At 66.6% G+C, this 11,861-nt stretch overlaps 1 protein-coding gene across 2 annotated transcripts; it reads left to right on the top strand.

Moving 5' to 3' along the window:
- The first annotated feature begins 2,810 nt into the window (after positions 1–2,810).
- On the top strand, positions 2,811–11,472 carry GABRD (gamma-aminobutyric acid type A receptor subunit delta). 2 transcript variants are annotated; one of them, XM_070077111.1, is made up of 9 exons: positions 2,811–2,972; positions 7,241–7,353; positions 7,598–7,665; positions 7,774–7,964; positions 8,721–8,803; positions 9,200–9,337; positions 10,110–10,265; positions 10,576–10,787; positions 10,909–11,472. In XM_070077111.1, exons 1-9 carry the CDS (start codon positions 2,908–2,910, stop codon positions 11,206–11,208), a joined length of 1,326 nt encoding a protein of 441 aa, XP_069933212.1. In that variant the 5' UTR covers positions 2,811–2,907; the 3' UTR covers positions 11,209–11,472. The 2 variants fall into 2 exon arrangements, with proteins under 2 accessions (XP_069933212.1, XP_051685513.2); XM_051829553.2 differs by having other exon boundaries at positions 7,744–7,964.
- Positions 11,473–11,861: the final 389 nt, after the last annotated feature.

The following is an 11,861-nucleotide window of genomic DNA, read 5'->3' as shown; positions in this document are numbered from 1 at the left end:
CATGGCTCGGCCCTGGCACCACGGCTCGGCCCTGACCCTGGGTGGCTGCTCCCCGCTGGGCTGGAGTAGCAGGAGCTGCCCTGGGAGGAGCTGGGACGAGGGCAGGGAGCAGCCGGGGAAAGGGACTGGAGCCAGCTACGGTGACAGAATCTTGAAAACCTTGAAGAAGCAATCGCAAGGACTCCCGTTCTGCAGATCCAACTGAAACGCAGCGCTGCGCAGAGACGCGCAGGCTCTGGCTTCCGGGCTGCTGGACCGGCAGGTGTTCTGGGAAACTGCAAACTCCGGGCTGACGTCCACCGCGTCCGCGTCCGAGGGGGCTTGCTCCGCCTGCTTCTCCATCCGGGTTTGTAGCTGGGAGGAGGGGAGCTGATGCCAGCAGACAACCAGTGCCGGGGCCGAGACGCCGGTCCGTCCTCCTGAGCTATGCTCTTCGCTGCCGTGGGAACCCAGCGTTGATTCTATAGCAGGAGTGAAGAGCAATGCGTTCTGGTCCCTCCTGAAGGAACTGGTGAACTCGCAAGGTCACCAGGGCTCGCCTGCGAGTGGGCGGAGGGGTGACCTGACCCAGGGTCACCCCGAGGGCTGCAGTGTCCCAACGTGTAAAGGAGGCGCTGATCACCATGCAGACGGAGCCTGTGTTTTTCTGTCCTTATTAGGCACCGATGGTATGCCACACTGTTAGACACAGGAGCTCCACAAAGGGGACGAGATGATGAACGCAACCTGCGGGCAGCCTCAGCTCCTGGGGGGGCGGGCAGGCCGGGCCCTGGGCCCAGCTCTCCCAGGGCCTGTGTGGCCGGCACAGAGTGGGCTGTGTAGCGAGGGCCCCGCTTCCCACCAAAGAGCTCACTCCAGCTGGGAGCCAGGAGGAGCCGAGAGGGGACGTTCAAGCTGAGACCAGACCAGAGGGGCTTTGTGCAGCCCATCCCTGAGGGCCCGGGGTGCAGCCGGTTCAGCTGTGGCCTGCAACACTGGCATCCCGCAGTGAAGGGACACTTCGAGTCCTGCTGCTCCGCTTCCGATCCAGCTCCCTGCTTGTGCTCCTGGAGGGGCTGGCGCTGTGGCGTCGCGGGTAAAGCCACCACCTACAGTGCCGGCATCCCATATGGGCACCAGTTCGAGTTCTGCTGCTCCACCTCTGATCCAGCTCTCTGCTGTGGCCTGGGAAAGCAGTGGAGGACGGCCCGGGTCCTTGGACCCCTGCACCCACGGGGGAGACCTGGAGAAGCTCCTGGCTTTCACTTGGCCCAGCCCCAGCCGTTGTGGCCATTTGGGGAGTGAACCAGCGGATGGAGGAGCTCGCTCTCTCTCTCTCTCTCTCTCTCTCTCTCTCTGCCTCTCCTTCTCTCTCTGTGTAACTCTGACTTTCAAATAAATAAATAATTCTTTTAAAACAGTGCTCCTGGGAAGGCAGCTGAGGATGGCCCAATGCTTGGGTCTGTCCCTGCCATCACACGGAGACCGGATGGAGCTCCCTGGTTTCAGCTTGGCCCAGCCCTGGCCACTGTGGCCTTTTGGGGGAGTCACCCAGTGGACGGTCAATTCCTCTGTTCCCATCTCTGTGTCTCTGCCTTGCAAATACATAAATAATTTTTTTTTTAAAGAGAAGCAGCTGAGAGGCATCCTGGCCGTGAAGACGCCGTGTCCCACACCACAGCCCTGCGTCTGTCCCCCTGCTGCTCCCGACCCCAGCTTCCCGCTAACACAGACCTTGGGAGGCGGCAGTGCTGGGTTCCTGCCGCTCGGGTGGGAGCCCAGGACTGAGCCCTCAGCCCCAGCTTCTGCCCGGGCCCAACGCAGGCCTTTGGGGGAGTCACCATCGGACACGAGTGCTCTGTCTCTCTTGGCCTCTCAAGTAAATACGCCTCAAAAACACAGAAAGCAAGCAAACAGAACCGGCCCCATTCTACACCCACTGCACCCAGCCGGGGCTAGGAAAGCCCACCGCAAACTGCCATCCACACGGCCCTCCCCGGCCTGCTCTGGCCAGGGGCCACAGGCACCTGCGGGGACTCAGCTGACGTGGGGAGAAGGTCCACCATTTTTCAGCGTTTTCTCAAGTTCCGTTTATGCTGCCAGGAACCAGAAGTGAGGGCATGAGACTGAACAGAAGCTAAATTTTTGATCATCTTTTTATAGGGAATTGCCCCAGAACTTCAAGTTTAAAAGAAAAACGGGGGAGGGGGAGTTTGGCGTGCGCGTTAACCCAAGCCGGGGGCACCGGAGTGCCTGGGTTCTACCTGGAGTCCAGCGTCCTGCTCACGGGCGCCCTGGAAGGCAGCAGGGGTGGGCCGGGCTCTGGGGGCCCTGTCACCCGGTGGGAGACCCAGCTGGACTTCTGTCTTGCTTGGGCCTCTGGGGAGTAAACCAGCAGATGGACGATGTATCCCTCTCTGTCTCTTTTTATCTCGCGGTCTCTCTGCCTTTCCAACAGAATGGAGAAAAAAACCCAAAAAACAAAAAAAAGCCCCTCCACTTTCTTAGCTCTCCGGGCGTGGTGGGGCCTGGCCAGCCCAGGCCGCGACTTGACTGCTCCGGGGGCCGGAGCGAGTCCAGACCGCTGTGAGCAGCGACAGAGCCCCTCCCCCCGCCCGCTGTTCCCGGGACCCTCCCCCTCAGCCCGCCCGCGTTCCAGGACCCCGGCCCTGGCTCGAGCAAGGGCCGCTGCCCCCAGCCCCGTCTGCTGCCAGCCGCCCCCGCGAGGACACGCGACCGCAGCGGGCGAGGGCAGCCGCTGGGGGTCCGGATCTTCGGGCGCGGGGCGGGGCCGGGGGCGGGGCCCAGGGTTGGGGGCGGGACCGACGCCAGGCTCCGCCCCCGCCCCGCCGGTGCAGCCGCGTCGGCCCTGGAGGACAACTTCGCGCCGCCCGAGGCCGCCGGGCGTCCCGCGGAGCCGCCGGGGCAATGGCTTCGTTGCGCTGGCTGCTGCCAGCGCTCCTGCTGCTGCGCGCGCGGCCCCGCGGCGCCAGGTGAGCGGGGGTCCTGGCCCGGGGGCTCCGGGAGGGCGGGAGTCTGCACCCCGGGGCTGCAGATGAGCGGTGGTCCCGGCCGGGGGGCGCCAGGAAGGCGAGGGTCCCCACCCGGGGACACATGGAGGGCAAGGGTCCGCACGTGAGTGGAGGTCTGCACACGGGTTCGCCGCGGTACAGGGGTCTCTACCTGGGGGCACTTGGAGGGGCAGGAGTCCCTACTCGGGGAGCCAGAAATTTGGGGGCCCCCCGCGGGCCGAGACCGAGCTGGAGTGGAGCTGCGGACGCGAACCTCGGCGCGGGGACCGCGGGTCTCGTCCCCGGTGTCCCCGCGGGCGCCCCTGCCGGCCGGCGCTGGCCGCTGTCCGGTGGGGTGGGGGGGCCGCAGCGCCCGGCCTCCCAACTGCTGTCAGCTCTCGCCCAGCATCTGCGGCCCCCTCCAGCGGCGAGAGAGGGGAGGAGAATCCGAGAACTGGGGCGGGGGCGCTCCCCTGCGGTGGGAGCAGGGTGGGAGCCCGGAGGCAGGTGCGTGGCTGCGGGGGAGCCGGGCCAGGTGGCCGTGGGCCCCTTTCAGGAGCCACTGAGCTCCCGGTGAGTAGGTGGCCGGCGCCCAGGTGCCCGGCTGGGAGAAAGACCTCTGGGTCTGCGTGAAGTGTAGTGGAGCTTGGGAGAAGGGTCCAGCTGTGGCTCCGTGCGGGCTGCGCTCTGCCCTCTCTCTGGGCGTCCGAATGGCCCCTGCACCCCCGGCCACCGGCCACAGCCCGCAAGAGGGTCTTTCCTGGAACCATCTCTGTGCAAGCAAAACAGGCGGTCCCGCGAGGGGACTGCACCTGCTGATGGCCCCTGGTGGCCGTTGGGACAAAATGGCTGGCCTCAGCCGCCGGTGTCTAGGGAACATGGTGGGGGGGCTGGGGAAGAGGGGGTGTCACTTCCCTTGCTGGGCCAGAGGAATGAGCGAGGAAGGCCTGGGTCTGGCTGCAGGGCTGGAGACCACGGGAGCGTGTCCTGCGGGACTCCCAGGTGACAGCAAGGGCCGGGGGTGAGGCGTGGCCCAGCTCATCCATGCTGGCCGGAGGGTCCAGCCCAGGCCCCCTCCACGGAGCCGCGAGCCTGAAGTCCCCACAGCTCTGAGCACACAGTTTGAGCCCGAGTTTGACAGCGAGACTCGCCGTCTGGTAAACCCCTCCCGGTGCTGGCTTCACGTTTGTGTGCCCTGCTCACAGGGCCTCCAGATGCCCCTCCCAGTCCACACGTGCACGGAGAGGCCTCCTGCAAAGCGCTGGCCGGCGTCTGGCTCCCAGGGTGTCGCGTGCCGGGCACAGGGCCGCCGCACTGCCTGCCCCCCTGAGCCCTAAGCTCTGCCGTTTTGGGTGCCGTGGCTGTGCCCCTGGGCTGGGCTCCGCCTCCTGCCCCGGCTTTGGCCTGACCGGGACAGCGCAGGTGCGAAGCTGTGGGTTCGCCCCAAGGTTCAGAAGGGGCCGGGAAGCAGCTGCCCTCCCGCCCTGCGTGGCCTTCAGACGGAACCTCCTGCCACCCCTGTCCCCTCCACTGCAGGACCAAGGACGGCCGCGCTCCCTCCCGCCAGCGTCAGGCTCCTCATCCCTGGAGCTTTGCCGAGGGATGGGGTCTGGTTCTAGCCAACCCTCCCCAGCCCAGACTCCTGTGGGCGCTGGCGGGGTCAGGGGCTGGGGCCTGCTTGGGGGCAGCCCTCCTGGGTCGCAGGCGCCCCGAGTCCCCGGAGCGGCTAAGCAGCGGCGCCTGCCGTGCCAGCTCACGGCCGCTGCCGCACGCGGCTCTTTGCCTTGGTAACCGAGTGCTGGCGAGCCTTGCGTTGCTCTAAAAGTGGAGCTGTCAGGATCCGTAGGCTGAGTGTGCTGGGGAGGATCCCGCCGCAGTGCTGGGCTCGGTGACGCCCACCCTCCCCAGGGGCGCAGTGCCGGGGGCGGCTTTGCTTCTGTGGGGGGGGGGGGCAGAAGGGAACCAGGCCTGATAGCCAAGGTGCGCCCTGGGCAGAGGCCGTCGGTCCTCACGGTGCCCCAGGGCACGACGTGCTTGAATTTCTGAGTGTGGGCGCAGAGCCGTCTCCCCGAGGGCAGCCCCGAGCCCGGCCACACTGGCCTCGAGGCCCCCTGGGGACCTCTCAGGCCCCCATGTGTAGAGGGGAGGTGGACCAGGGAGCCCCCTGCCCCTGCCAAGCTCCCCCAGCCCCGCCCGCTGCAGAGTTTGTCTGGGGCAGGTGCAGAGGGAAGGGGGTCAACAGGCAAGAGGTGCGCCCAGGGAGGACGTGGTCTCCTGGTGGCCTGGTTCCAGCAGGCTGATGGCAGCTGGGCAGGTCCAAAAACAATTCAATCCCTTTGCCTCCGGCCTCAGGGGGACCTCCACTTGGCGTTTTAATCGTAGGACCAGGACTCCAGCTCTTTCCCCTGTCCCCAGCCCTGGCCCTGGGGACCAGCAGGGAGCAGCGGCTGACTGTCTGGGGTGGACAGCAGAGCCGCAGGCCTTGTCCAAGGTCACTTTCCCCACCCGTGACGATCAGAAGTTTGCAAAACACCTTAGCTGAGGGACTTTCTGTTCAAAGACGGCTCCTTCAGAGCCCAGTCTGTGACAGAGACGTGGCTCTGTGGGGGGGCAGTCTGTGACAGAGACGTGGCTCTGTGGAGGGGGGCCCACTCCTGGTGCCTCTCAAACCCAGGCTTCCTGGGGGCTTCTAGGACCCCCTGAGAGTGTGATGTAAGGACCAGAGTCCAGGCAGGACGCACTGCCCGGCTCCCCGGGCACTCCTCTGGCCTCACCAGAATCCTGTCTCATCTCTCGGCACCTCATTCATGACCTTGAGTTGACCCGGGGGAGGTCAGCCCTGGGAGGGGCCCCACCCCTTCAATCCCTGCCCACAGCCTGGGCCTCCCTGCTGCCCCCTCTGGCCTCTCCCTGGACGCTCGTGCTCTCTGGCTTTGGGCTCTGGCGTGGCTTTCTCAGGGCGGTGGTCTCCTCCCCAGACTCCTGGCGGCCAGGGGCCTGACCTCCCCTACCACAACGCTTGTCAATCTAAAGCCACTTGCCCGCCCCTCCCCCATGACACTTGGACCTCCACCCACGCCTGGGCTGTGACTCTGCCCACGGTGCAGCCGCGTTTCTGAAGTGGAACCCACACCAGGGAGTCAGTCACCTGATGCGTGGATGATGGCTAATGGCTGATAGATGAGTGGATGGATGATGGATGGATGATGGATGGATGATGGATGGGTGGGTGGATGGTTGATGGATGATGGATGAGTAGATGGGTGGGTGGTTGGATGATGGCTGATGGCTGATAGATGAGTGGATGGATGATGGGTGGGTGGATTGATGGGTGATGGATGAGTGGATGGGTGGGTGGATTGATGATGGCTGATGGATGATGGATGATGGCTGATAGATGAGTGGATGGATGATGGCTGATAGATGAGTGGATGGATGATGGATGGATGATGGATGGATGATGGATGGGTGGGTGGATGATTGATGGATGATGGATGAGTAGATGGGTGGGTGGTTGGATGATGGCTGATGGCTGATGGATGAGTGGATGGATGATGGATGGGTGGGTGGATGGGTGGGTGGGTGGATGATGGATGGGTGGGTGGATGGGTGGGTGGATGATGGATGATGGATGGATGGATGGGTGGGTGGATGGATGATGGATGGGTAGATTGATGGATGATGGATGAGTGGATGGGTGGGTGGTTGGATGATGGCTGATGGCTGATGGATGGGTGGGTGGATGGATGGGTGGATGGATGGGTTGATGGATGGATGGATGATGGATGGATGGGTGGGTGGATGATGGATGAGTGGATGGGTGGGTGGATGGATGATGGCTGATGGCTGATGGATGAGTGGATGATGGATGGATGATGGATGGATGATGGATGGGTAGATTGATGGATGATGGATGAGTAGATGGGTGGGTGGATGGATGGGTTGATGGATGGATGGATGATGGATGGATGATGGATGGATGGGTGGAGGGATGATGGATGGATGTTTAGAAGGACGATTGGACGGTTCTCTGCCAGAGGCTGGAGGGCGGCCGTGTGTCCCTGAGAGGGTCCTCCTGGGCAGCCTCCCTTGCAGGTCCATGGGGAGGGGGGAGGCTGAGCACAGGACGGTGCAGGGGCCGAGGACGTCCCGGGCTCCCCTGCATCCGACTCCTCATCCTGGCCCAGGTGCCCAGGCCGGTGCTGCCGCCCCAGGGCCCTGTCGGTGACCACTTGGCCTTGTGTTCCCAGAGCCATGAACGATATCGGGGACTACGTGGGCTCCAACCTGGAGATCTCCTGGCTCCCCAACCTGGACGGGCTGGTGGAAGGCTATGCCCGCAACTTCCGGCCCGGCATCGGAGGTGAGGGGCCGGCTCAAGCAGTGGCTTGCCTGTGGGTGTGTGCCCGAAGGGCTCTGGGTCTCCCCGGGGGGCTCTGTTGGATCGCAAGCCCCAGGCCCCCAGGGAAGCTGCGATGCGACGGCAGAGGCACACCGAGACCCAGCCCGCGCAGAGGCCCCGGCTATGCCGACCTGCTCCGCTGGGCTGGCCCTGGCGGGGGGCCTGGCCTGCGCCTCCCCCCTTGCACTCCGTCCTCTCCTCACAGGCCCCCCTGTGAACGTGGCCCTCGCCCTGGAGGTGGCCAGCATCGACCACATCTCGGAGGTGAACATGGTGAGTGTGCAGCCGGCTGCCCCCGGCTCGAGCCCCGCGAGAGCAGGGGCTGAGCCGCACCCGCCCCGCCCGGCACAGGAGTACACCATGACCGTGTTCCTGCACCAGAGCTGGAGGGACAGCAGGCTCTCCTACAACCACACCAGCGAGACCCTGGGCCTGGACAGCCGCTTCGTGGACAAGCTGTGGCTGCCCGACACGTTCATCGTGAACGCCAAGTCGGCCTGGTTCCACGACGTCACCGTGGAGAACAAACTCATCCGGCTGCAGCCGGACGGCGTGGTCCTGTACAGCATCCGGTGAGCGGTCTGGGCGCGGGGCTGCTCCTGGCGGGGGCTGGGCGGGGGGCATTCTGGCACCCGGCCCCGGCGTCTGCTGGTGACGCCTCAGCTGCAGGGTCCCCAGGGCCGGAGCTCCTGGCACGTTAGGTCCGCGTCTCCGAGTGGACAGTCCAGCGGCACGGAGCTTGTCTGCCAGGCCGTGCGAACCTCCGCTCTGTGCCGACAGCCCAGCCCCTGTCTCTGTCCCACGCGTCTGGCGTCCGGTGCTGAGGTTCGTCGGAGCCGCTGCGAGCGTCACTCCCCTGCCTCCGCGCCCTGTGGTTGCTTCGTGCGCACGAGGGCCGTCTGCCGCTGGCGACTGTGTGCTTTGCTCACACACGGGCCTTCTGGAAATGCAGTTATTTCTTAACATTGTCAAAAGCAGATTTTACGTAAGCTTTTGACTTCTGGCCGCCCCCGGGCCAGCAGGGCCCTGGGCAGCTCTGGGTCTGCTCCCACGTGGCCGTCTACAGCTTCTCGGGCCAGAGCCGGGCTGCTCCGGCTGGGTCCTGCCTCGGAGGTCCCTGGCCGAGCTGCACCTTGAAGGACGGACGGATAAAATCCCGTTCTTGAAGGCCCAAGCGCCCCCAGAGTTGAGCACGGCTCTCAGATGTCACAGCCCTCTCACAGCTGAGAGGGCCCCTGAGCCCACCGTGGGCGGCAGGGGGCAGGGGAGCTGCCGGCTCCGGAGGGCTGGCCTTGCCCACGGTCCTCACTCCACACTTGTCTGGGCAGAATCACCTCCACGGTGGCCTGCGACATGGACCTGGCCAAGTACCCCATGGATGAGCAGGAGTGCATGCTGGAACTGGAGAGCTGTGAGTGGGCCGGCGTGGCCGGAGGGGGTCAGACGAGGCGGTTGCAGACCGGGGCAGGCCGGAGTGTGGACAAAGCCAGCTCAGGGGATAGGGAGGAGCCCAGGGCAAAGCTGTCACAGGAGTGGAAGGGGCCTTGGGGGGCGATGGAGCGGGGAGAAGGCCGGGTGACCAGGGAGAGCTGGGCTGAGGACCCCAGACGCCTGTGTGTCGCTGGCCCAGGCTGCCGGAACATGGCTGCACCTGCTGACGATGGTGACCCTGCTTCTGCCAGCGTTGCTGGCCTCACCCACCTGCCTGGAGGTGCTGTGGGCTGGGCCCCGTCCGGTCCTGCCCCTGGGGGCCTGGGGTATGTGGGGGCTGCCCGGGGCCGGGGCCCACCTGTGGGCCTGCCTGCAGATGGCTACTCCTCGGAGGACATCGTGTACTACTGGTCGGAAAACCAGGAGCAGATCCACGGGCTGGACAGGCTGCAGCTGGCCCAGTTCACCATCACCAGCTACCGCTTCTCCACGGAGCTGATGAACTTCAAGTCGGGTAACGCGGGCGCCTCCTGCTTGTGACGGGGCCCGGCCGGCCGTGCAGGGTCCTGGGCACAGCAGGAAAACCACTGACTTCAAACCCGCCGAGGGGCACGGGCTCGCCCGGACTGGGGCCTGGGGTGTGCACCTTGCCGAGGTGGCACTGGGGCCTGGGGTGTGCACCTTGCCGAGGCGGCCCTTGGGGGTGTGGGGTGTGCACCTTGCCAAGGCGGCACTGGGGCCTGGGGTGTGCACCTTGCCGAGGCAGCACTGGGGCCTGGGGTGTATACCTTGCCGAGGCGGCCCTTGGGGGTGTGGGGTGTGCGCCTTGCCGAGGCGGCACTGGGGCCTGGGGTGTGCACCTTGCCGAGGCGGCCCTTGGGGGTGTGGGGTGTGCACCTTGCCGAGGCGGCACTGGGGCCTGGGGTGTGCACCTTGCCGAGGCGGCCCTGGGGGGTGTGGGGGCCTCTCTCAGGCCTCCCCTGGCCTGCCTGGCCCTCCACTCCTGCTGCCCCACGCCGCCCTTCCATGGAACCACGTGGTGGGCGGCTGGCAGAGCCGGGGAGCCCTCGCCCCCTGCCCTGGGGGAAGCCGAGGCACCGACAGCTCCGGGCCTCCCCCGTGCTTCCTCTGGGCGATCCCGCGGCCAGGCTGGGGACCCTGGCCCGTCAGCCGGTGTGGGAGCTGGGGAAGGCAGGGTCCAGGCCCGAGTGCCCACCACAGCCCCTCCTGCCCCGAGCCCCAGGGGGCGGCGGCCCAGGTCTGACGGTGGGCCGTGCCTCCCCCAGCCGGCCAGTTCCCCCGGCTCAGCCTGCACTTCCGCCTGCGGAGGAACCGCGGTGTCTACATCATCCAGTCCTACATGCCCTCCGTGCTCCTGGTGGCCATGTCCTGGGTCTCCTTTTGGATCAGCCAGGCCGCGGTGCCCGCCAGGGTGTCTCTAGGTAAAGGGGCTCCCAGGGGGCTGGCTGGAGGGCAGTGCTGGGGAGCAGGGCGGTGCCCGCCAGGGTGTCTCTAGGTAAAGGGGCCTCCCAGGGGGCTGGCTGGAGGGCGGTGCCGGGGAGCAGGACCCCCACACCCGCCGTGAGCTCGGCGCCTCATGCTGGCTGTCCTGGGCAGCGGCCAGCCGGGCCAGCCTGCTCAGTGGACTCTGACCTGCACGGGGGGCAGGGAGGCTGGTGGACCCTCGCTGTCTGGGACCCAGGCCCGCCGAGGCCGGGCTCCCACACGGCACCGCCCGCGTGACCCCCGCAGGCATCACCACGGTGCTGACCATGACCACGCTCATGGTCAGCGCCCGCTCCTCGCTGCCGCGGGCCTCGGCCATCAAGGCGCTGGACGTGTACTTCTGGATCTGCTACGTGTTCGTGTTTGCCGCCCTGGTGGAGTACGCCTTCGCACACTTCAACGCCGACTACAGGAGGAAGCGGAAGGCCAAGGTCAAGGTCACAAAGCCAAGGGCGGAGGTGAGGCCGGAGTGTGTTCCCCAGGCCCCCATGCAGGTCCCTCTTGTGACGGGGCAGCTCTGGGCGCCTCGCCTCGGCTGCTGTGGTCGCGGCGCCCTGACCCCAGCCCCTGCCCGGGCAGATGGACGTGAGGAACGCGATCGTCCTCTTCTCCCTCTCGGCCGCTGGCGTCACCCAGGAGCTGGCCGTCTCCCGCCGGCCGTGCCGCGTCCCTGGGCACCTGCTGGGCTCCTACCGGTCAGTGGAGGTGGAGACGGGGGAGACCAAGGAGGAGGGGCCGGCCTGCCCGGGGGGCTCGGGGGGCCTCCGCGCCCGGTTCAAGCCCATTGGCGCCGACACCATCGACATCTACGCCCGCGCCGTCTTCCCCGCGGCCTTCGCGGCCGTCAACGTCGTGTACTGGGCGGCCTACACCATGTGAGGTGGCACGCGCCCCTCCCACCAGGAAGACCCTGCTTGCCTGTTTCCCACCGACCCCGGCAAACGAGGACCCCTGGGCCTCCCTGGCTCCCACTGCAGCCTCCCCCAAAGCTGGCCTGCGGCTCTCGGCAGAGCGGCCGCCCCGGCTGCCAGGCCTCGCTCTGTGGGGCGTTTGCGGACGGAGGTGGAGTGGGCGGTGGAAGCCGCAGGAGGCCACTGTCCCAGCATGGAATAAAGCCCTGGCCGGGGGCTGGCTCTGCTCCGACTGCGCTGTGTCTTCTGGCGCCTGGACCACCCCCCACCTGCCTGCTCCCAGCCCGGGGCTCAGGGGATGCTTCTGGGTGGGGCTGTCTCTGCAGGCCCTGGGACCCTGCCCAGGCTCGCGGGGGCTTGGGCCCAGGCAGCGGCTGACCTGGCGGGGGAGCCTGGGAAGAGGAGTAGCTGGCATCTGGCGGGGGAGCCTGGGGAAGAGGAGTAGCTGGCATCTGACGGGGGAGCCTGGGAAGAGGAGTAGCTGGCATCTGTGACGGCTGCAGGTGGGCAGGGGTGGGCTCGTGCTCTAAAGTGGGCACAGCGGAGGGCAGGGAGCCCAGGGCTGGCGGAGGCCAGAGCCGCGTGCTTCTGAGACCGGCCTGAGATCCCAGGGCTTGGGGC

Source organism: Oryctolagus cuniculus, chromosome 7, assembly GCF_964237555.1.
Source record: "Oryctolagus cuniculus chromosome 7, mOryCun1.1, whole genome shotgun sequence".
NCBI classification, from domain to species: domain Eukaryota; kingdom Metazoa; phylum Chordata; class Mammalia; order Lagomorpha; family Leporidae; genus Oryctolagus; species Oryctolagus cuniculus.
This window is presented reverse-complemented; position numbering and strand designations above follow the sequence as displayed.